The 23,315-nt window shown below is 39.9% G+C and overlaps 1 protein-coding gene across 1 annotated transcript in view; it reads left to right on the top strand.

The window, feature by feature from the left end:
- KMT2C (lysine methyltransferase 2C) overlaps nucleotides 1-23,027 on the top strand; it is a 204,663-nt gene extending 181,636 nt beyond the window's left edge. Inside the window, 19 exon segments of the mRNA XM_009287803.2 lie at nucleotides 1,561-1,793; nucleotides 4,884-6,581; nucleotides 8,649-8,861; nucleotides 9,314-9,478; nucleotides 10,760-10,901; nucleotides 11,687-11,834; nucleotides 12,693-12,871; nucleotides 12,970-13,124; nucleotides 13,314-13,566; nucleotides 14,163-14,302; nucleotides 15,253-15,357; nucleotides 17,244-18,363; nucleotides 19,382-19,518; nucleotides 19,683-19,825; nucleotides 20,090-20,258; nucleotides 21,182-21,298; nucleotides 21,947-22,020; nucleotides 22,435-22,543; nucleotides 22,807-23,027. Coding sequence (XP_009286078.1) covers nucleotides 1,561-1,793; nucleotides 4,884-6,581; nucleotides 8,649-8,861; nucleotides 9,314-9,478; nucleotides 10,760-10,901; nucleotides 11,687-11,834; nucleotides 12,693-12,871; nucleotides 12,970-13,124; nucleotides 13,314-13,566; nucleotides 14,163-14,302; nucleotides 15,253-15,357; nucleotides 17,244-18,363; nucleotides 19,382-19,518; nucleotides 19,683-19,825; nucleotides 20,090-20,258; nucleotides 21,182-21,298; nucleotides 21,947-22,020; nucleotides 22,435-22,543; nucleotides 22,807-22,899 — 5,393 coding nt within the window. The 3' untranslated portion in view covers nucleotides 22,900-23,027.
- Nucleotides 23,028-23,315: the final 288 nt, after the last annotated feature.

Here is a 23,315-nt window from a genome sequence, read left to right as displayed (position 1 = left end):
TAGATCAATTGTAAACCCTAGTCTCGATGATGAAAAAGATTTATTAGCAGAAATTAAAACTGACCATATGCTGGGAGAGGAAGACCACGTGTAAAAAAAGTGTTTCTATCACTGCAAAAACTTTACTTGATATTTATGAATAAGAAACAGAAGTAAACGCCTTCACCTTTTCCAGAAACTGGAGTAGCAGCACTGAGTATGCAATAAGGATCTTTTGCAATATTATTTGCATTAATTTCTGGGGGAGATTTGACACAGCACTCAGCGGTGGCCTCGCTCTGGTTGGGGTGGTGGTGGTTCTGAGCACTTAAGGAAATCTGTTTCTCATTTCAGTAGTAGTTATTCTTACCTGGAACTTGTTAATATTTTGGTACTTTTATTTGCACTTTCACGTTGCTTCCGTCTGCAGTTACTCTCCATCGTTTCCACTCAATTGTCCCTTCAGGTTGTGTGATTAGTTTTGCAGAATTTATCATCAAAAGAATGGGCGCCCCTCGAGACTGTAGCTAGCTCTGTGAATTGATTTAGTTGAGCCGTTAGAGTTGATGGCTGTCGCTACCACAGTGACTGTTAAAGTAGAAGGTGGTAGGGACTGGAGCACAAGGAGGACATGGTTATATTGAAACTGTACTGTCGTGTAGGTATCTTTATTAAACAAACTTTCTTTACAAGGAAGATCCATGCTGTATTCCTGGTTACCCAGCTCATTGCCACAATGCGATCAGGAGACAAACGATACCATCACAAAACCTCTCTTGCCTTCTGGGCTTAGTGCAGATCAAGTGTTACCAGACATGATTGTTTTGCCTCGAGAAAAACATCTGAGAGCAGTGGACTGCTCATAGCAGATGAGCATTTCTCATTTGTAAAAAGAGTAATGTCTCAGTTACAGTCTAAATGAGAGTGCATTTGTTTGAGGGGAGGAAAAGGCACTGGTGCTGAAGGTCCTGTGTGGAGGACTGACAGAAAGTTATTTTACAAAGACAATATCTTTCTTTCATTTCATGAATATTTGATGGATGTTTATCATTTTAATTTGTTTCTTAGAAGTAGTAATAAAAATAGATTTTATATGTATAAAACTCTTTTGCAAACACCAGAATTAATGAGGCCGTGTTTCCTGTAAATTTGTGTCCTTACTCCCTAATCTCTTTCCCTCTGCCTGAGTATGTCCAGAGGTCTTCCATGTCCCCTCTTCTGTGGCAGAGCAGGGTACCACCAGGTTCTGTAGCTGCTTTCAAAGCTACGTTTGCTCACTGGCTAGCAAGTGCACATTTACTGGCTAGACAGCAGGCTGGTGTCTCTTGAAATTAAGGGACTGTTAAAACTGCTTTCTCTCATTAAATGCAGTAATTTGGATCTCTGTCTCCTTTACTCAAGTCACTCCTTACTATCTCTTGAGATATCAAATCCTATGTCAAATTTGGCTGAACTTGACCAATGGTTTCTTAAAATAAGGGCGGAACCTTAATTGTTAAACTTCATCTCTAAAAAGTAGGATGAGAGCTCACCCCCAGGATGAGATCATATCATATCATACTTAATTTCCCTTCTCTCTAGATGATTCACAAAGAAAGCAATATGAGGAATGGCTGCAAGAAACACAACAACTTCTTCAAATGCAACAGAAGTACCTTGAGGAGCAAATTGGAGCACACAGAAAATCAAAAAAGGCACTCTCAGCAAAACAGCGTACAGCCAAAAAAGCTGGCCGTGAGTTTCCAGAAGAAGATGCAGAACAGCTTAAACATGTTACTGAGCAGCAAAGTATGGTCCAAAAACAGCTAGAACAGGTAATCATCTGGAATCCAAACTGATCGCCTTAATATTAAGCTGTCATACTAGTATGACTCTTCCCTTTAAATCTTCTCAAAGGCAAGTTAAAATGCTTAAATATAGTGGAGCTTATTTAAAGGGAGCCACTCCCTATCATATTTTATGTGTGTAACAGCATTACTCTGGATTGCTGGTGACACTGGCGTTGTAGGAGAATATGCTATGGCAAACATTATGACAAAAAGCTGTTTTAGTACTTTGGGAAGAGGAGAAATTGCTTGGCAAAATGACTTGCAACAGAGTTCCTGGCACCATGAAAAGCATAAATGAAAGATTCAGGGGAAAGTCTTAGCATGCAGGGCTTTCTTTCAGGCTTGAATGAACCTCATAATAGTCTTTTTCAGGTGTCCTTACATAATGAGAACCTCTTGGTTATATGCCAGTTAAATGTTACTGTTTGAAAATCTCTTTTCATTATATCTTTAGCGTTAGTCTGGTTTTATGATCTGTCTAGTTCCTAGACGCTGATCATCAGTGTGTGTTCTCTGTTACTGTATCATGCAATAATATAGGTCAAAGGAATATCTGGAGATCATCTGGTCTACTGATCAAAGCAGAACTAGCTTCACGGTTAAATCTGGTTGCTCAGCACCTTGTCAGTAAAGTTTTTTTAAGTCTCCAAGGGTAGAGATTTCTCTGGGCCTCTGTTCCAATGTGTAACCACTTTCACTGGGTTTTGTTTTTCTTTCTTTATATTCAGTTGGAATTTCACTTGCTACATCTTGTAACTGTGATTATAGTAAGTGAGATTAAAGTTAAACCTGTGATAACTTTGATAAATCGATGCTTTGGCCAACAGTATTGAATGCTGTGTTCCTCAAGACTGTTTATAAATTACCTGGAGTGATTGTCAGCATCAACTAGACCTGCTGAACGTGAAAATGCTTTAGAATTATCCTTTATTAATATGAGGGGAAAAAAACGGCAGCAGGCTGCTTGGAATGAAGTCCTAAGTGATATCTAACCCTTGAGTTCTTACTCCTGTGTTGCTTCAAGACAAAGTATGCACTGGATGGAATGTTAGTTAGCTCGTCTCTTCACTGTGTGGAAGAGGGATGGAGCAGATAAATTATGTCTACATCGTTTCTTCCTTTTTCTTTTTTTCCCCTTCCACAATGAATCACAAGTAGAAAAAAATGCAAAAAAAATCACTTTAACCAATCTTTATCATACATATGTCAGTCTAGTCTTACGGTGGAGTTATGTTGAAGTAACAGCTGCTAATCGTGACATTGCTGGCAGATTCATTTAGTGCCCCATAATTAAGGTGCTTTTATTTTTCATTTTTAAACTTAAGTTTCATATACTGCTGGTAAATGCCCTCCACTCCCCTTCAACCACTGATTTAGACCAGTCATCCACATCCTAAACAGCACTTTGTTACATACCTAGTAGGAGCTTAAATAAGGTTTTATTAAAGTACATTTTTAAGAACCTTCTATTTGAAGCAATTCACCACTCTTTCAAATCAGATCAAGTAATTTTTCTGTAATCAAGCTTCTGTTAGCTTTTGAAAAGGGCAAAGTCTATATACGTATATATAGAGAAAAGAGCTCTCATATCCCTGTAAATTGCTGGTCCTGGACACAGGCACAGAGAAACCAGAGCTGACTTTGTGCAACACGAGCTTATGTCTGACAGGGTTATTACCTCAGGCACAGAGCCATGCAGACACTACCATATTGTCTCTGTGGGCAGGGCAGTTGAACTGCTTTGGTGTGGCGCTGTGCCTGTGCTAATAAGCTCTGCCTTGTTCTCCCCTACACCGTTAAAATCACCAGGTCGATCTGTGCAGGTCGGCTCAGGTCCAGCTGGGTGTAGTCAGTGCTCGTCTTTTGAGATCTCAACTAATTCCAAGTACAGTCACGTGGCTGATCTGCCACTGCAGATCCTGGGAGGGTGTCGTGGTTTGGATGCCTCGTTGTACAGGCATTCAGAGCCAACACAGGTTTAGTGCTGTATACCCACGGAGAAGTCCTGGAGCACAGGACTGTGCAATGCAGATCAATCCAGTTGGTGGCATTATGCAGTGGCACTGCTTATCTGGCGGTGTCAGTGCCAAGCCAGAGCTCATAAATCATCTCGGACCTGAGACTACTGTGTAAATAGCCTTTTGGGTGCATCTGTCCTGCATTCTGGAGTGTGTCCTGTAATATCTCTGTTATCCTGAGCTTTCTGGCTTGTCCCTTGCTCCAGATGATGGAGAGTGCTATCAAACATTTTTAATTATGTTATGGACTTTTTCTATCAGTATAAACAGCAAATGGAAGTTGTGGAAGTCATAATCTGATGAACAGAAGTGAGAGAGAGGTTTTCCATAATGTATGTATTATTAACCAATGGATTACAAGTCCTTTTATTTTTTTAGAGAGCGGCATAGTTGGGTATCTGTTGTATTTCTGAAATAGTCGTTCTTGTCTGGTTAACACTGTCATATCCTTCCATTGGCTTCTCCTGCTTGCCTTAAAAATAAACTACTGGGCTTAACTTTTAGTATCCAAGTCGAGTTTATTTTCATCCTGAAAGTTAAAATTTTCAAGCAGCGGTTGCCATTTTCGTCTGCTGTGTGAAGTTTGAGGATCTGCCTGTGAATAAATGGGAATCTACCTCGCTGTTTTCCTGCAAACTTTTCTTTTTCAATTGCATCTTTTAAAAATCTTTGCTGATGGTGTGAAGATCATCCATCTCACTGTTTCCTTTTTCCTGTCTGTTCCCAACTATTGTTATCCTGTGCATGGATGATAAGATCTGTAGGACAAGGATCACTTTTGGTTTAGGTTTGTATATTCTCTAGCACAATGCAGTCTTCGTATGTAATTAGAATTTTGAGGGACTATTATTTTTTCTAAAATTTTGGGATGGATAGTATTTCTAATGAAATAATGGCTATTTAGCCTTAAAAAGGGAGAGAAACTAAGACTCTGCAGAAGTGCTATTTTTGCCTGAGGTTCATTGTCTACTGAAATTACAATGGTGAGTTACATGTTTTATGCTACTTACATAGTCAGTACATGTCAGAGATGAATAATGACTTTTTTAATTTTTAGATTCGAAAGCAGCAGAAGGAGCATGCAGAACTAATTGAGGAATATCGAATCAAGCAGCAGCAGCAGCAGCAGCAGTGTGGAATGGCGCCCCATGCTATAATGCCAGGTGTCCAGGCTCAACCACCAATGGTTCCAGGAGGAACATCACCAGCAATGAATCAGCAAAACTTCCCCATGGTGGCACAACAGCTCCAACATCAGCAACATACAGTGGTAATCCCTGGGCAATCCAACCCAACCAGAATGCCAAATTTATCTGGATGGCAATCTGCAAATGCCCCTGCAAGTCATATTTCCATGAATCCAGCAAGGATGCAGCCTCCGATGACACTGTTGCCAATTACTCCTGGTACACCAGCTCCTGTGCCTGGTCCAAATGCAACTGCACAGTCGGGGCCACCACCAAGGGTGGAGTTTGAGGACAATAACCCTTTTAGTGAAAGTTTTCAAGAGCGGGAAAGAAAGGAGCGTTTACGAGAGCAACAGGAACGACAACGCATTCAGCTTATGCAGGAGGTAGATCGACAGAGGGCTTTACAGCAGAGAATGGAACTAGAACAGCATGGTATGATAGGGTCTGAATTAAATAACAAAACACCCGTATCTCAGATACCTTTCTTTAATTCTGATCTACCTTGTGATTTCATACAAACTCCGCGACCTCTTCAGCAGTCTCCACAGCATCAACAGCAACAAATGGGGCAAATTCTGCAACAAGGTCCTGTGACCTCGCCTCCTGCCACAAATTTTATGCAAAGCAGTGAGCGAAGGCCAGTGGGACCTACAACTTTTGGACCTGATGCCTCTGCTGTTCCAGGTGGAGCCCCTAATTTCCATAATGTAAAACAAACTCATGGGAATCTCCCTGGGGCCACCTTTACACAGAACCAAGTCAGGCCTCCATTTGCTTCTGCTGTACCTTCATCTACAGTACTCGGTAGTGGTGCCCCACGTGGTTCGGACACTAGCATCCCCCAGGCAACAAACTTCCCTGGATCAAGCCAGTCTCTCATACAGCTGTATTCTGACATAATCCCAGAAGAGAAAGGAAAAAAGAAAAGGACGCGAAAAAAGAAAAAGGACGATGATGCCGAGTCAATAAAAGCCCCGTCAACTCCACATTCAGATATAACTGCACCATCAACTCCAACCATTTCTGATTCTACCTCCACCCCCACAGTTAACACCCCCAATGAACTTTCACGTCATCAAGATGAACAAGAGTCAGTGGAGTTGACAGGCCCATCAACATCAAATGCAGGAGAGAGCCAGACCTCTCCAGAGCTGGAATGTAAGCTCCCCAGCAGCAGTCTGCCACAGAAACAGCCGAGTGTAAATACAGAGACTGAAAAGGCTAAAACAGATACACCTATCAGCATTCAAGAAGTTAAACTAGAAAAGGCAGAAACTGATCAATGCTCAGGTCAAGCTGAGCCTAAACCAGAAAATCCAAGCAGTATTAAGGTAGAAGAAGATAAGGTCACATCACAGCCTGCCTCTTCAGCTCAGAGTCCAGCACAGCCAGCTAGCGTTCCAGCAGCGAAAGGGGAGTCAGGGAACGAATTGCTGAAACACCTGCTTAAAAATAAGAAGTCCTCATCTCTTCTAAATCAGAAATCGGAGAACAGCGGCCGAACAGAAGAGGAGGCTTCTGGGGATAAGAAATTAACAGAGAAGCAGAATCCAGCTGAAGGAATGGTGAGCCTGTTACTGGCTTAGTTATATACGGTGGTCATCAACAATCACAGGCTAGTTTATCCCTTTACCGCAGGCATTTGTGAAAAGGTGGGGAGATAACCTTCCTGCGCAAGGGTGGAATAAACAGCTTTAAGGAATTTCTACCTCCATTCCTGCCTTTTCTCCATGAGTAAATCACCTGTGTTACAAAAAGAACAAGTTCTAATATGACTTCGTAGATTGGTGTATTCAGAAATTATTAAAATGCAAAAAATAATTTTTCTATAGATAATAATCTTAAAAATGCTACTTCCTAATATTTACCAAGATTAAGGCAAGATTTTACAGTATGACTCTTAATTACCTACTAGTATGTTTCTGTACAGTATACGGTATGTCTGTATGCTGCTTTCTTCTGTGACTCCACCTTACTCGTGTATAGGATGACCTGTGCGCCTTTGCAGAGGTATAGGGCTGGGCTTCACACCCCTTCAGCTGCACCATTTGGAGTGTTCTGTGAGTGAACCAAGCCCATGCTTGTTTTTTGCCTGCGAAAATCATACATTGTCTCTAATTTTAGTAGAGACTACACTCTAGGATTTTTATCAAAAGTGTGAAATTGTTAAATCTTCTAAAATTGCTGGATTTCTGTGTTACAGAATATTTCTCTAATTAGTTTTACTTTAATGGAAGGGAGCATTAATTCTTTATATTAATGGCATTATATGATTTAATAATTTATAAAGTTCTTAAAAACGGACCTAAAGAAAATTGCTTTCTGTGGAGGTAGAAATAGGAAAAAAAAAAAAGAAAAAAAAAGAAAAAAAAAGAAAAAAAAAGAAAAAAAAAGAAAAAAAAAGAAAAAAAAAGAAAAAAAAAGAAAAAAAAAGAAAAAAAAAGAAAAAAAAAGAAAAAAAAAGAAAAAAAAAGAAAAAAAAAGAAAAAAAAAGAAAAAAAAAGAAAAAAAAAGAAAAAAAAAGAAAAAAAAAGAAAAAAAAAGAAAAAAAAAGAAAAAAAAAGAAAAAAAAAGAAAAAAAAAGAAAAAAAAAGAAAAAAAAAGAAAAAAAAAGAAAAAAAAAGAAAAAAAAAGAAAAAAAAAGAAAAAAAAAGAAAAAAAAAGAAAAAAAAAGAAAAAAAAAGAAAAAAAAAGAAAAAAAAAGAAAAAAAAAGAAAAAAAAAGAAAAAAAAAGAAAAAAAAAGAAAAAAAAAGAAAAAAAAAGAAAAAAAAAGAAAAAAAAAGAAAAAAAAAGAAAACTTTACACTTAGATTTGTTGGTTGTTTTATTGTAAACTTTAATCTCTACTTAGTTTTGTTTTATGACTGCCTAAACTCTTAATACATCCTTGAAACAAAGTTTAAACACATTCAAAATGAATAAAGACTCACAAAAATAAAGGTAATTGTGAGCAGTAGGTAACTTAGGTAAGTGTTAAAGATCCGCAGTTAAAACATATATGACAGGAATAGTGGTGAGAGTACTCGTGGTAGGGGTCGTGTAGAGCTGTTTAAAATAATAACTGATAAAAAGAAATTGGACTTTTGATTTGCCACTGCCTGTTGCGTTACCAAGTCCCATTTTGATTGCTTTTACACAACTATCCTTCTATGTGAAGAATGGCTTTGCAAATTTGTACTGAAAGTATTTAAGCAAATGGTACAATCCAGAAGTGTTTCACAATGCCGTTTTTGTTTCTAACCTCAAAATACATTTGTATTATATTAACTTACATGTCTTTTTTCTGTAACCAAGTCTGCCTTTCATTATGCCCTCGTGAAAATCTCTAAGGTTGCATGCACATGTAACTTTATTTTAGGGGGTATTCAAAAGAAAATGTTTCTGGTCTATGAGTTTTTAGTGATGTTTTCAGATGTCAGTAGTGTTAACGACAAGTCATAATTCTGTGTGTAGGGACAGTACAGCGGTTACAGTTGCCAGTGAGACAGCAAAGTAAACAAACCATAAACCAGTCTGTTACCGATGAGATTTATTATACTGTGTGTGTTCTTTTAGACTATCGTGCAGTAAATTTGAATGAACTGTATATTAAAACGTCAAAAATTCTGCTTCGCTTTCTTTTTTTATACCAGCAAACTGCAGGAAACCAGATGCAAGGTGCATTTGGGTGTAGTAACAGCCAGCTTCAGAGAACAGATGTAGGACCTGAAACCAAGAAACAGAGAAATAAGCGAACTCAGAGGACAGGAGAGAAGGCAGCTCCTCGGTCCAAGAAAAGAAAAAAAGAGGAAGAAGAAAAGCAAGCTATTTACCCTAACGCTGATACATTCATCCAGTTAAAACAGGTAGGTATACAGATGCTGGGTAATGCATCAAGAGGACACTTGAAAGAGTGGACTTCTCATGATGGAAATGAAGTCGATCATCAAGTTGAATTTTGAGTACAGGGTGGAGAAAATGAAAACTTCCACAAACTAGGAAATTTGAAGTTTTGGTTTTATTTCAATTTGGCGAATCTGCTGACATGGCAGGCATTTGGTAGTCTCAAAGCCATGGAGTTCCTGTCAGCTCTGGCAGCCTCTGTGGCTGAACTGGCAGGGAGCTGGAGCTGTGGCTCTGATGGACAGGGGACCACCTTTCTTAACAAACAGGGGCCTGTATTTGACACAGTTTTCTGATAGCGGGTAAATTCTGATTATTTTTTTTAAATTAGAAACCACTCTACTGATGTTTGGAGATTTGCAATGCTTCTATGTTATAGTTAAATTAATTTCTAACTTTTTTTCTTTTAATATAGCAGCTTTCTCTTCTGCCTTTGATGGAACCAATAATTGGAGTGAGCTTTGCACACTTTCTTCCCTATGGCAGTGGCCAGCTAAATGGTGGAAATCGACTTGTAGGAAGTTTTGGTAGTGCTACTCTTGATGGGGCTTCAGATTACTACTCCCAGCTCATTTACAAGGTATGGTTTCAATCTGGATTTCCGTTGTGTGCTCTCTGGGGGAAAAGAAGTTCATGACATTATTACTACTAGTTGGTTAGAGGTCCTGCCCTTTATGCAACCAGAAGAAAATAATTTTCTGTTGCTAGACTAGATAGACGGTGCAGTGGTGAAACAGTCACCATCGTTTTACTCTCTGAAAGTGGAAATCAGTTCTGGAAACTGTGTTTTAAATTAATTAAAAACTACAAGTATTCCTTTCACAAATGGATGCTAAACAGTGAAAATTGTAATTACAGTTTTATGGCACAGAAAAGGCTGAATTCTCAGTACTTTGCAAAGTCATTGAAAGCATTAAAGCATTTCTTAATGTGAAATAAATGGGAAATAGGCTTTCCTCATTTGTCCACTAAGCCCTAACAAAGAACCTGAGAACTCAGAACAAAATAGACTGTCTGTTGACGAGCTAATAACCCACAGAATTTAAAACCCAGTCTCTGAGATAAGAGTGGCAATATTGGGAGAGCAGCAAGATAGCGGACAGACAGAATCAGATTTGCTGCTTGGCTACCCTAATATAAAAACTTCAGTAATTTATTAAGAAACAGTGGTGTTTACTCCAGCCTTACATGGCATGTAAGCTGAGAATGTGACCTAGCAGAAATAGTTGCTGTGGTCAAAAGCTAAAAGTATTAGCTTTGTGGGCATGACTGCAACAAGAACAGATACTGAAGGTTTCATTTAATTTTCTTTTAAAATATGGTCAGTTAAGTAAGCTAGCGAGAATCAGCCTGGAGTGTGAACTTGCAGAGTATCTGCTTCTCCATGGTAACTCTTTCAGCGAAAGCTCACCCTGTGCTAAATGTGAGGTAGCTTCCTTTTTAGTGAAAATGGGGTAAGCTGGCTTGTTTATGGTGATGGAGAGTCACTGCGGAATAGCTCCCTCAATCTTAAGTTCAGACCTTTGCTTAAACTGTAGGAACTTGTTGGGTCTCCCAAACTGTTCCTAAAAATGTTCGTTGTGCTTTTCTGTAAATAATTTAGCTATATCTTCTTCCAGTAATGTATACTCGTCATGTAAACTATTTCTCTGATAATATCGTTGATAAAAGAAAAGCAAAGCGTTGTGTCTTTTATACTTTTATGTATTTGGTCACATACTTGAGAATTAACTATCACTGCTTATCAGTGCTACCTCTGGGTGTAAAAATACGTGAATGGGTTACATTATCTAGTACTAGGACAAGGCAAGTTTTCACCCTGTGTTCCATGGCTGATTTATGGTTCTTGAATCTCATGCAGCAGAACAATCTGAGCAATCCTCCGACACCCCCAGCTTCTCTTCCTCCCACACCTCCTCCAGTGGCGTGCCAGAAGTTGGTAAATGGCTTTGCAACCACTGAGGAACTTGCTGGCAAGGCTGGTATGTTAGGAGGTCATGATGGTAAGATTTAATACATATTCTTTCCGTAATAAATGAGTCAAGTTTGTAGATAACTGGGATGCTTTTCAGTTGCTATAGTCTTCTTTTATAAAAACAGCATGCCTAGACTCTTTAAGGTTGTAATCATTATAATCCAGCTTTATTTTACACCAGTATAATGTCAAATGATAGCCTTTTCCCTATTCCCTTTCAAAAACATGTTGAGAGCTAGAAGCACTCTTAAGAAATTAAAAAGAAAACCTTAAAATCCGTTTTTTGCATCCAGTGCAAATGACTAACCAGTTAGTTGAGTGAGCTCAAAAGCAGTCTTACCCGAAATGCATCCTCAGTAGGCTTTGTGTGTAGTCAGTATGTATTTTCTGATGCTTGTAATTTGGTCAATTAAAATTGCTTTCTATTAAAGAAAGCTTTATACTGCCTCTTTATAAGGACTGTTCAGTAATTAAAATCCTTTTTTTCCACCCCTTTTCCTTTGTTGTTACAAAGTTGTTGATTTATTTATTTGGTTATTTATTAAGTAAAACAAAAATCCTCTCATACTGGCAGAAGGCACACTCAAAAGCCTTTCGAGCCCTTTTTTGCTCAAAATTTGCAGGTTTTTGTAAATATGGAGATCGATCATGAACGGTCAAAAATTTTTTAACTACAAGTGGGTGAGAGTGGTGTTACCATCTGCTGTAATGCCTTGGTTGTATCAGGGAGCCACCAATACCCCGATACACAGAATGTATATCAAAGGAAGAGCTGTATGGATGTTTCATTGTGCTGTGCATTTCTGTTTTTAGTTACCAAAACTCTGGGACCAAAGCAGTTCCAGTTGCCTTTCAGACCACAAGATGATTTATTAGCAAGAGCAATGGCTCAGGGCCCTAAAACTGTGGATGTTCCTGCTTCACTTCCAACACCACCTCACAACAATCAGGAGGAGTTAAGGTAGGTTTTACTTGACATCTTCAAAAATGTATTTGGAGCAGATTCTGTGATCTTTTACTAGGAGATGAGACTGAAGGTGTGAAGAAACGAAATCCATTGTGCACAGCCACACGCAGAGAATGTAATGGGATAATTTGTCCTGGTTAACTCTTAGCATTCCACGTGTGGCGAGCAGCATAGTGAAATAGGTGACTTCTGCTATTGCTAGACTCTAGATTCTGTTCCATTGTTAAGAATTCGTTACCTTGCTCTCTTAAAAGTGGAAGAAAACTATACAAATTGGTATTTTTCCTGGAGCAGCATGGTACTGCTGCACCATGACAGTACATGACTGCTGTACCAGACAGCAGTACTGTGCAAGAGTCAGCCTGAAAACTCCCCAGCTCTACTCAGTTTCTGTTACCATGTGAGAAATACTTGCTAGAATGTGAGTCTCCCTACAAAGATCTTCTCTTTTGCCTCCCTTTCACTTGCCTAACCAAAAGTTGGGTGTCTTTGAAGCACTGAAGCCGGCGCATGGATGATGCGGGATCGACCGTTGAATACACTTAAACCAGAAAGTTTAAACATTAAATACTAATTTTTTACACAGGTAGATGGAGCCATGGGGAACAGACAGATCTATGATGGAGCCTGGGCTTTGTTAGTGCCTCTGTTTTTCTTTATGTATCTTTCCCAAGAAAGCATCATGTGCCATGGAGTATGAGATACCCAGAAGTAATGGCCTACCACATAATTGCGTTCTGTGACTAGTAGCAAGAAGCAAGTTCGTTATAGCTCCCTGTCATGATTTATAACTTTGGCTTACCAAAGGTTTTTAGACTGTTTCCAAAACAGCTTTTTTGGGTTTTGTTCCAGGGTTCAAGATCACTGTGAGGACAGGGACACTCCTGACAGCTTTGTTCCTTCTTCCTCTCCTGAAAGCGTGGTGGGAATGGAAATTAGTAGGTATCCAGACTTGTCGGTTGTAAAGGAGGAGAACCCAGAACCTGTACCATCTCCCATCATTCCCATCCTACCTAGCAGTACTGGAAAAGGTGAGACTGCAGCAGAGCAAACAGTTAGAACTGGGCTGGGGTTTTTTTGCATTCACACGTGTGTAGGATTAACCTGGTGTATTTCGTTTCATTTTCAGGTTCAGAAGCCAAAAGGAATTACATAAAATCAGAACCCGGTTCAGGAGCGTTACCTGGTTCTGGCTTCTTTGCCTCTCAGCTTGGACCATCCCAGAATGGTCCTAAATCTGGCCTTATATCTGTAGCAATTACTTTACATCCCACAGCTGCTGAGGTAAAAGAAATAATCTTGTATTACATATATGAAGTACAACAGCAGTTAATATATTTTATATATAGTGAATCTAAAGGGGTTATAGCGTAGTACAATACAGCAGCTGTTTCAATTCTAATAATTTATATTACTGCTATCTTAACTGCCTGTCTGATGAAAACAAAGGTATGTTTTTATTATTGTTTTTAGAACATTAGTAGTGTTGTAGCGGCATTCTCCAACCTGCTCCACGTCAGAATTCCCAACAGTTACGAGGTTAGTAACGCTCCAGACATCCCATCGTCCATGGCAACTGCCAACAGTCACAGAGTGAACCCATCTATGGAGTACAGGCAACACTTACTACTTCAGGGTCCTCAGGCAGGACCCATGGGACCTGCCAGGATCGTAGGGTCTTACGGACTGAAGCAACCTAATGTGCCATTTCCTGCAAACAGCAATGGTGAGTAGGCATTAATTCTTCTAAGGTTTCAGTACCAGAATTTTAACTGAGTCAGTATTAATGCATTTCAGCTTCATAAATTCATGCTCTAGAATTAAATACTTGATTCTTGTTCTAATTAATACTTCTGTCTTCTTACGTGATCAGTACATGTGGACCTGCTCCTGATGTTAACCATAACTTAATAGGTCTGACCCATCTGTGATTTCCATTGTGTTATCTACGTCACTGTCGGTGAGGTATTTCTTCCAGTAGTTCCCAAGATGATTAGGTTTTTTTTGTCCAGTTTGATTTTTAAATCCATCATTCAGAAAGATTGTTCCTATGCTGGAAAACTTGACATAGTTGTTTAAGCATGTATTCTGATGTTGGTTTAGTTATTCATTTCTTATACAAGAATGTATTTTTGCCTTGTTGGTCACACAGTTGGTTTTGGTCTGGTTTAAACAATTTCCCCATCGGGATGTAGTTTAAAGCTTGCCTTCCATACCCTATCCAGGACGATGCTACTCTCTAGACCACTGAAGAATACTGTGACTTCTCATAAATTTGGTTTAATCTGATAGAGCTTCTTAACAGACTTCTCTATTTTCTAGGTATAGCTGGCTATAAGGATCACAGTCAGAATATTGCAGAAGGCTCAGCATTGAGACCTCGATGGTGCTCTCATTGCAAAGTTGTGGTTCTTGGTAGTGGTGTGCGGAAGTCCTTCAAAGACCTGCCATTCCTTAAACAGGTACTGCAGTGGAAGTATAGTTTCTTGCGTGTAATGGCGAGTGAGCAAACGAAGGCAACAAAAGACTACTGCTTGTCGTGCCGACTGATACCACTTCCAGGTTTCTTTGTAGTCTCCCTTCTGTATGTGTCCTAATTCAGGATGGGACATTCAGGCACATTTGTAGTACAAACAAGAAATGTCAAAGTTGTTACTTACATGAAATGAATTTCAGCAAATTTTGTAAAATAGGTCCCATACGTGGCAGTTTCCTAAATTCTGCTGCTAACCTCCTTCCATGACCACTGCAGGGACCTTAATTCAAAAAGAGCTTATTTGTAAGGCAGCGCCATATTGCCACGTCAGGAAGTATTGTAAAAGCAAGAATACTTGCACTCTTTTTGAGCAGGAATCAGATTTCAGTTTCAGCCTCTTGTATTTACATTGGGAACTGTCATTCATTCAGAAAGTACCGTTGCTCTTTCAATGAGATTGAGATAATTATTCAACAAAGGTATGCAGTCAAAATTTATATACAAAAGTAAGGGGTTCATGTAGTCAGAAAAGCACTGAATTCCCAGTAATGTTTTGCAGATGGATCAGTAGATAAAACAGTATGATCTGTCTTTGATTAGGCTGAAACAAGACGTTCTTTTGCCGTCTAAAGATAAAACGGGTTTTACTTTGCAAGCGTGCCTATGGAGCAGATGGGTGCATGGTATAGAATGCTTTATTTTGATTGTTAAACTTCTGTTAAAGGCAAGAAATGCTGAAGAACAAGGTTGTAGGTGGTGGTAACATTAGATCTGTCAAATAATCAAGTACTTCTATCACAGTATCGCTCATTATTTCACAAATGTTCTACAAATAAAGAGTTTCTAGCCAGATTGGAAGACTTGTTTCATTACACTTATTATGTGAAGAATGGTATTAAAATGCACTTCTGATAATCTTCTGTGTTTGATTCCCAGGATTCCCAAGAAGGCTCTGATAAAATGAAGGACATTGTATTCTGTAGCAACAACTGCTTTGTTCTTTATTCAGCAGCTGTGCAAGCAAAAAACTCAGAGAATAAAGTAAGTATCAAATGCTGGTAGAGCCTAGTGAGCAGAAATATTGCAGGTATTTTTTGAAGAACAGAAAGGGGGAGAGGGGGAAGTTTGCGCTTCATTTTAGAGGTTTATAAATGAATTGCTCTATATTCAGACGTTGAGATTCTGAACCAGCAGCATGAAGTAAAATTCATATTTGTAGAACTTACTGTCTGACAGAGATGCATGGCAGAACCGTAGCCACCTTTTGCTGTCCTCACAGGCTTTGAACATGCAGTTTCAAAAAAGTAGTTGTTTAAGTTCTCTGGGCATTGTACAAAACTGTAGATACATCTTCAAGGGCTATATTCTGCATTTTGATTTCACTTATACAGTAAAAAAAATTTACAACTGTGCAAGTAATAATGGAACAGCAAGTTTGCAAAAAGACTTTTATTTGTTCAGTGTAACTGGAAAAATACAACCCTATTCCGTTACTTTATTCGGACAAAGCTGCCATTTTAAAGCATTAATTACCACAACACTAGTAAAGAGCCTGCTACCTGACAGTGACAAGGAAAAAGAGGTTCTAATTACTGGAGAAAGACATTTTAAGAAGTTTGTTCAGCTGAAAGTGGAATTAGGCCAGGGATTTTTCTCAGGTGGTCCCAAATAGTACGCTGTCGTTCTCTACCTGCAGACACTGCGAGGGGTATACGACACCTTAGAGAAACTCAGCACTTCCACACAGGGCATTATTTCTTGCGATGTCGAGGTTCATTCCGTTTCAAAGGAAGATCACTTCAATTTATCTCTGTCTGTTTAGTCATCAAAAGTGGAATAGTCTTCGTTCAAGACTAAATGATCCTGCTCAGTTTATTTTCTTACAGAAAAAATTTTTTGAGTACTTCTTTTAACCAGCTTGGCTTCTGCTTTTTCTAGTTCAAATGTACCTTTTTTCCCCTCAACCAATGGACAGAACAGGCCACGTGCTTGAAGCATTACCTAATTAATGCTTTCTCATAGTCCTGTATTTACTGTAGAATTTGCAGCCTTCCTTCAAATGCATCCTACTTAGTTTTTCAGAAGAAATTTAAAAAAAAAAAAAACAAATCCTAGAGGAGAAGGTAAATGTGTGTACATCCATATCCTTTTAGCGTCCCATGTAGCTCATTTTCACCAGTATTTAAACAGGGTAACGTTTCTGCACAAGTGCATCAGCATGTACATAATTAAGTTAATTAAATGTCATGTTCAGCCTCTCGATCCTTTCATTTACTCCTTCAAGATTAATCATACAAACCACATTAAGCACTTTTTAATCTAAACTTCCTTTATTGTTCTTGTTTTCTCTCGGTTTTTTTTTTTGTAACAAATCTCTGCAGGTATAATTCTTGTTTACTGTGACCGAATAGTTAAGTCCTCAAGGCGTATCTAATGTCAAGCCCTGCAGGAATTTCCTCCTCACTTGTTTCCAGGAAAAATATGTGGCATTAATTCCAAATCTTCCCCGTCTACCAAATAACAAGATTCTTACTTTTTAAATGAATTCTGTGACCCATATTTTAAGGTTATTTTGCGTTGTAACAAAACTTTCTAAAAATACCTAAGAACTAAATCTGCCAGTTAGCTCGTCTAGGGCAATTGAGTAGTTTTTCATTCAAAACCCGGACAAAGGATTATTTGTGCTTCCTCTTCTGTATTAAAGGGCACCACGTTCTAGGTTGACTGGGAGAACTTTTGTGTTCCGTATCCCGGCACAAGCTGTGATAACACGGGTCAGGGTAATTTCCATCTTTCTCTGTTGCTGCATCATGATTTTAGGCATTCTGAGTAGCCTCTTCCATACCGACTGACAATGTTTTCAAGATACATTTAATGGTTAACGGTTTGGGATTATTTTTCTTAAGAGTTTTCTATTGATTTAGCAGGAATCAGTTCCATCTTTGCCACAGTCACCGATGAAAGAGAGGCCGCCTAAAGCATTCCATCAGTACAGCAACAACATCTCCACTTTGGACGTCCACTGTCTGCCTCAGTTGCAGGAAAAAGTTTCTCCACCATCGTCACCCCCCATCATGTTCCCCCCTGCATTTGAAGCAGCCAAGGTAGAGGCAAAACCGGATGAGCTTAAGGTAACGGTGAAACTAAAACCTAGGTTAAAAGCAATACACAGTAGTCTTGATGACTGTCGGCCTCCAAGTAAGAAATGGAAAGGAATGAAATGGAAAAAGTGGAGCATTCAGATTGTGATTCCTAAAGGATCATTCAAACCTCCTTGTGAAGAAGAAATAGATGAATTTCTTAAAAAACTGGGCACGACCCTTAAACCAGATCCTGTGCCTAAAGACTATAGGAAATGTTGCTTCTGTCACGAGGAAGGTGATGGATTAACTGATGGACCAGCAAGGCTTCTTAACCTGGATTTAGACCTTTGGGTCCATTTGAACTGTGCTCTTTGGTCTACAGAAGTCTATGAGACACAAGCTGGTGCCTTAATAAACGTGGAACTAGCACTGCGAAGAGGCTTGCAAATGAAATGCATGTTTTGTCACAAAATGGGTGCCACCAGCGGTTGTCACAGGTTAAGGTGCACCAATATTTATCACTTTACCTGTGCCATTAAAGCACAATGCATGTTTTTTAAAGACAAGACCATGCTTTGCCCCATGCACAAACCAAAGGGAACTCATGAGCAAGAACTTAGTTACTTTGCAGTCTTCAGGAGGGTCTACGTTCAGCGTGATGAAGTGCGGCAGATCGCTAGCATCGTTCAGCGAGGAGAACGTGACCACACTTTCCGTGTGGGAAGCCTGATTTTCCATGCCGTTGGTCAGCTGCTGCCACAGCAGATGCAGGCCTTCCACTCCTCCAAAGCACTCTTCCCCGTGGGTTATGAGGCCAGCCGGTTGTACTGGAGCATGAGATACGCAAACAGACGCTGTCGCTATCTCTGTTCAATTGAGGAGAAGGACGGGCTTCCGTTGTTTGTCATCAAGGTTGTGGAGCAAGGCCACGAAGATCTGGTCCTTACTGACACAACACCAAAAGGTAAATTTTATGAACTAAGGTCATGACTTCTGTGGGTTTGCTATTTGTTTCGTTGCTACTGATACTAATCGGGTGTACGATAGATGTTTGAAATAACATCTTGCAGAGACTGTTCTAATGTGATGCTTATAGTGAGCTTCCAGAGCCCATTTTTAATATCACGCTGTGAAGACTGAGGACACCTTTGAAGAAATTGTATAAACTGCAAGTAAGACAACTTGTTACAAGTTCACAGAGGAGACCCTAGATTGAGTATTGAAAATGAATTAAAATAGTAGGAACACGAGTGTAGGTTTCCTTTCATGAACAGTGACTTTGTTTAAATATGTTATCATTACTCGGTTATCTTTAAATCAGCTGTGCTGAAGTTAGTAAGCAATAAAAAGACAGCTGAGTTGACCACATTGTTCTCGGGGCAGGTAACATTGTGTCTGGTGGGGTGAGGAATGATACCTTAGACCGTAAACATACGGGGCAGGTCTTAGGAACATGGCGCGTGCATGTGCACACGGCCTGTAATGCTCTGGGTCTTAACCCCTTCGTGCTGCGGGTGCCGATACGCTCGGCCTCGCTCTGCCCAGTCAAAGCACTGCCGGGGAAATTGCCCCCATACGACTGAGAGCTGACTGTAGTCAATCAATGGAAATAGAATATATAGTTTATTTTTAAAAAGTTCTACTTTGTGCAGGTTTTCTCAGGAGAATCTGTCTGTGTTATTGTTGTCAGAGGACTGAAAGTTGCCGTGCTGCAAATACTAAAAGTTTCATTCCCGAGAATCAAGGGAGCAGCAGAAACGTCGTGTGTGTTTGGGATTTGTTCAGGACAAAAGGGCAACTCACCAAATGATTCTCCGCTTCACTTTTTAAACACTGGCCTGTTTGTGTATGCACCCACGGACAGAATGCTTTTTCAGTATTGGTTTCTGGTTCCCAATATCCTCAGGCATTTTGTCTGAAAACCGGTATGACAGACTGTAATTTTTTTGATCACTGTAATTCCTTCCCGTATGGTTGTGTAGGTGTGTGGGATAAAATCTTGGAGCCCGTTGCTTCTGTTAGAAAAGAATCTGAAATGCTCCAGCTGTTTCCCGGCTATCTGAAGGGCGAAGACCTCTTTGGTTTGACAGTCTCTGCAGTGGCAAGGATTGCTGAATCGGTGAGTCTTCACCATCCCAGTTCTTGCTGGATTACCCCAAATTGTTGGATATACACATGAGAAAGGGGAACAGGAAGAAGTGTGGAAAAGTAAACATTTTGTTACACATGATTAACATCTCATTACTTGGACTTTTTTTTTTCTTTTTGTCTGTTTTTTTGCAGCTGCCAGGGGTTGAGGCCTGTGAGAACTACACTTTCCGCTATGGCCGAAACCCCTTAATGGAACTCCCTCTTGCTATCAACCCCACGGGCTGTGCCCGTGCCGAGCCTAAAATGAGTACCCATGTCAAGAGGTTTGTGTTAAGGTATTTTGTTTTAATTTCACATAGTACAGCCCAGGGTTTATAGGCTGCTTAGGGTTATTTGTGCTTTCGTCTGCTGCTTACAAACCCTGTCGTCTCTGGCTGTGTATGTGCATGCCCAAATCAAAGGAATCGCTTTGTTGTCTATGCTAGCTGGCTTTCAGTGTCTGTATGTCTAAAAGAATTTTGAATGGGTTTTGTGGCTGTTTTCAGAGAAATCTTCAGTTTTTCTCGTATTCTTTCCTGTTACATGCCCAATTCCTACAGGCCTCACACCTTGAATAGCACCAGCACATCGAAGTCATTTCAGAGCACAGTTACGGGAGAACTGAATGCGCCTTACAGTAAGCAGTTCGTCCATTCCAAGTCCTCTCAGTACCGCAAAATGAAAACTGAATGGAAGTCCAATGTGTATCTAGCTCGCTCTCGTATTCAGGTCAGTTCTTGTTTTAGGAAATGTACATTAAAAAAAATTGCTTGCACTTTTATTTGTATCTATTTTATATATAAATTTTACATTTTTAGCTAGTTTATATCTAAATATTTACATAAAATTTATATTTAAAAATTGAAACTAAAGCTATTGCAAAATTCCTTCAAGTCTCGTCCCAAAATTGGCAATTTTCATGTGGCAGATCACTTCCATAGATTTATCTTCAGTAAGATTTCTTTCTAGTTATTGTAACTATCTTAAAAATTCATTTGTTACAGTCATCTAGGAAAAAAGTTTCTTTCAATTTTTTTTTTTTTTTAGCCTATTTCTCAAAAACTTTGTAAAACTTAATAAAAATACAAATACACAGTGGAAGTATGACGTACTCAGACCAGGCGGAGTAAAGTGGTACAAGACTAGCATGAAGAGTTTGATACTTGTTTGCATTCGTAAGAATAAGAAATTCGTTGCCTTACGGAATTCTGGTGGTGGTTTCCTCCGCAGGCTGTTTTGCAAAAGCTTTGTAACTGATTTTGCTGTGTGTGAACACAGTTGTTGTTTATTTTAGGCTGGACTTAACTGTGCCATTGTGTTCCTATTAGGTTTCTCCATTCCAGTAAGGCCTGCTTTATTTCTCAGTGAATTTATAATCTTTACACAGCCAAGTGTCAGAGGTATAAGAGAAGCTTTCTCACCTAGACAGAAGCCAAGTACGCTTTCTTGCATCTTAAAAATTTAATGTGAAGCTGGGTTCTGCCTCTGGGCTGTGACAGCATCAGTTACTTGCTTGTGCCGCTTCAGTCTTTCTGGGTGGTTTCCTTTTTCACGTGATCTTTTTCTGCAGGATCGGTTTTGGGGCACGCTGAGGAATGCAGCGTGAATGTGAATTTGTTACAGAATTCTAAATGGCAACCTATTTTTTGTAGGGCCTGGGCTTATATGCTGCTAGAGACATTGAAAAGCACACTATGGTCATTGAATATATCGGAACTATTATCCGGAATGAGGTAGCAAACAGGAAAGAGAAGCTTTATGAATCTCAGGTACGGGTGGTGTTTGTTCACTGTTTCTTTCCCCTTCCCCTTCCAAACGTTCATACAACGAAACAGACGCTGTTCTTCTGTTTGATGAATTCAGTCCCCTGAATTCTGTTTGCTGCTGTGCTATAAATGCAGTAGGCTAAAAATAGAACCAGAGGAGTCTACAGTGTTTCTTAGCACAGGAATTGGAGTATTTAAATGTTTAATAAATCTCACAGCACCCTGGCCAGGTAGGTAATATATATCCTCTGTCCCGGAGGACAGAGCAAGCTCTGACAGAGATGTCAGGACCTCAATTTTTACTGAGAACATCTTTAAATTTGAAGCAACTTCCTCTGTGTACCTCAGTGGTACTGTAACAGTTAGTACATATTCATGAAGCACTTCAGGATCCCAGATGAAAGGCAGTACAGAAGCTAGTAGGAAAATACTAATTCGCCAGAGATCTCTGTCTATGCCCCATCCACTCCCTCACAAACCAGCGAGGGTACGGGCAGTACGTGACTCAGGCTTTCCCTCGTGAGCCAGTGGGCAGTGTCTGATCCTGAAGGCAGAAGAACACTTGGAGGTAACCCACGTTGCTGCTTCGTTTTCAAGTGTTGGCAATTCTGTGAAATCTCCAAGAGTCTCTTTTCCAATTCTGTTTTTCAGAATCGCGGCGTGTACATGTTCCGCATCGACAACGACCACGTCATCGATGCTACCCTGACGGGAGGTCCTGCAAGGTGGGTGGCTCTGGAGAGATCTCTACCCTCGTTCTGGGCAGTCATCCACGTTCCCTGGCCTGGGGCTGTTTGTGAGGGACCCCAGTTTGTGGTTGTCTCAATGGTTTTTATTCTCTGAGCTGGTGCATTCAGTCTTCAGACTATTCCACTGAAGTAAGGTCATCTTTCTCATTAGCTTTGCTCATCTTTGATTACGTTTCATGGCAGCTATGAAGAAAGAACGGAATCTTTTTTTTAACGCTTGATTTTTTTTGACATTTTCTAGGTAAAGCAACAAGTACAGAGAATTTTATAATTTTATCTGGAAAGTCAGTGCGCCCCTGAAGCTAAGGTCATGCTAAGGTTTGGTTTGGATTTGCCTCGAGGGATGCGTTCTCTTAAAAGGGTTACCTTTTTCAAACTCTGTTTTCGTAGGTATATCAACCATTCGTGTGCACCTAACTGTGTGGCTGAGGTGGTAACGTTTGAGAGAGGACACAAAATTATCATTAGCTCCAGCAGGAGAATCCAGAAAGGGGAGGAGGTAGGGCGGTCTCATTTGGTTTTGCTTACCTGTTGCTACTTGCATTCGTCTCTAGATTCTTGCGTGATCTCGACGGCCAGTAGCACAACTTGTTTGTGCTAGGCTGGGGGAGAGCGACACTTCCCTTCCCCTCTTTCCTTTTAAACCTCGCCAGTCCCTAGCAGCGCAACCTCTAGCGTATCTTGCTATTTCACCTGTAGGTACGAGGAAAACTGTGGTAAATCCCAGTTGTTCCATAACCGTTCTCCTGCATCTTCTTCCAGCTTTGCTACGACTACAAGTTTGATTTTGAAGATGACCAGCACAAGATTCCATGTCACTGTGGAGCTGTAAACTGCCGAAAGTGGATGAACTAGCATGCATTCCTTGCTGTCTTTGAGGGTCGCTTGTCCCTAGGAAGAAGTGATTCACATTTTGATTTTGTCGACGGAAAATTGTTGCCTTTTTGAAGGGGGGGGGGAAATCACTTCTGGAAGTACAGATTTCTCCTGTAGGTACGAGGAAAACTGTGGTAAATCCCAGTTGTTCCATAACCGTTCTCCTGCATCTTCTTCCAGCTTTGCTACGACTACAATTTGAAGTTTGAAGATGACCAGCACAAGATTCCATGTCACTGTGGAGCTGTAAACTGTGGATGAACTAGCATGCATTCCTTGCTGTCTTTGAGGGTCGCTTGTCCCTAGGAAGAAGTTTCACATTTTTTGATTTTGTCGACGGAAAATTGTTGCCTTTTTGAAGGGGGGGGGGAAATCACTTCTGGAAGTACAGATGT

Source organism: Aptenodytes forsteri, unplaced genomic scaffold (assembly GCF_000699145.1).
Source record: "Aptenodytes forsteri isolate BGI_AS27 unplaced genomic scaffold, ASM69914v1 Scaffold296, whole genome shotgun sequence".
NCBI classification, from domain to species: domain Eukaryota; kingdom Metazoa; phylum Chordata; class Aves; order Sphenisciformes; family Spheniscidae; genus Aptenodytes; species Aptenodytes forsteri.
Note: the sequence above shows the minus strand (reverse complement) of the source record. Positions and strands in the feature narration are given on the sequence as shown.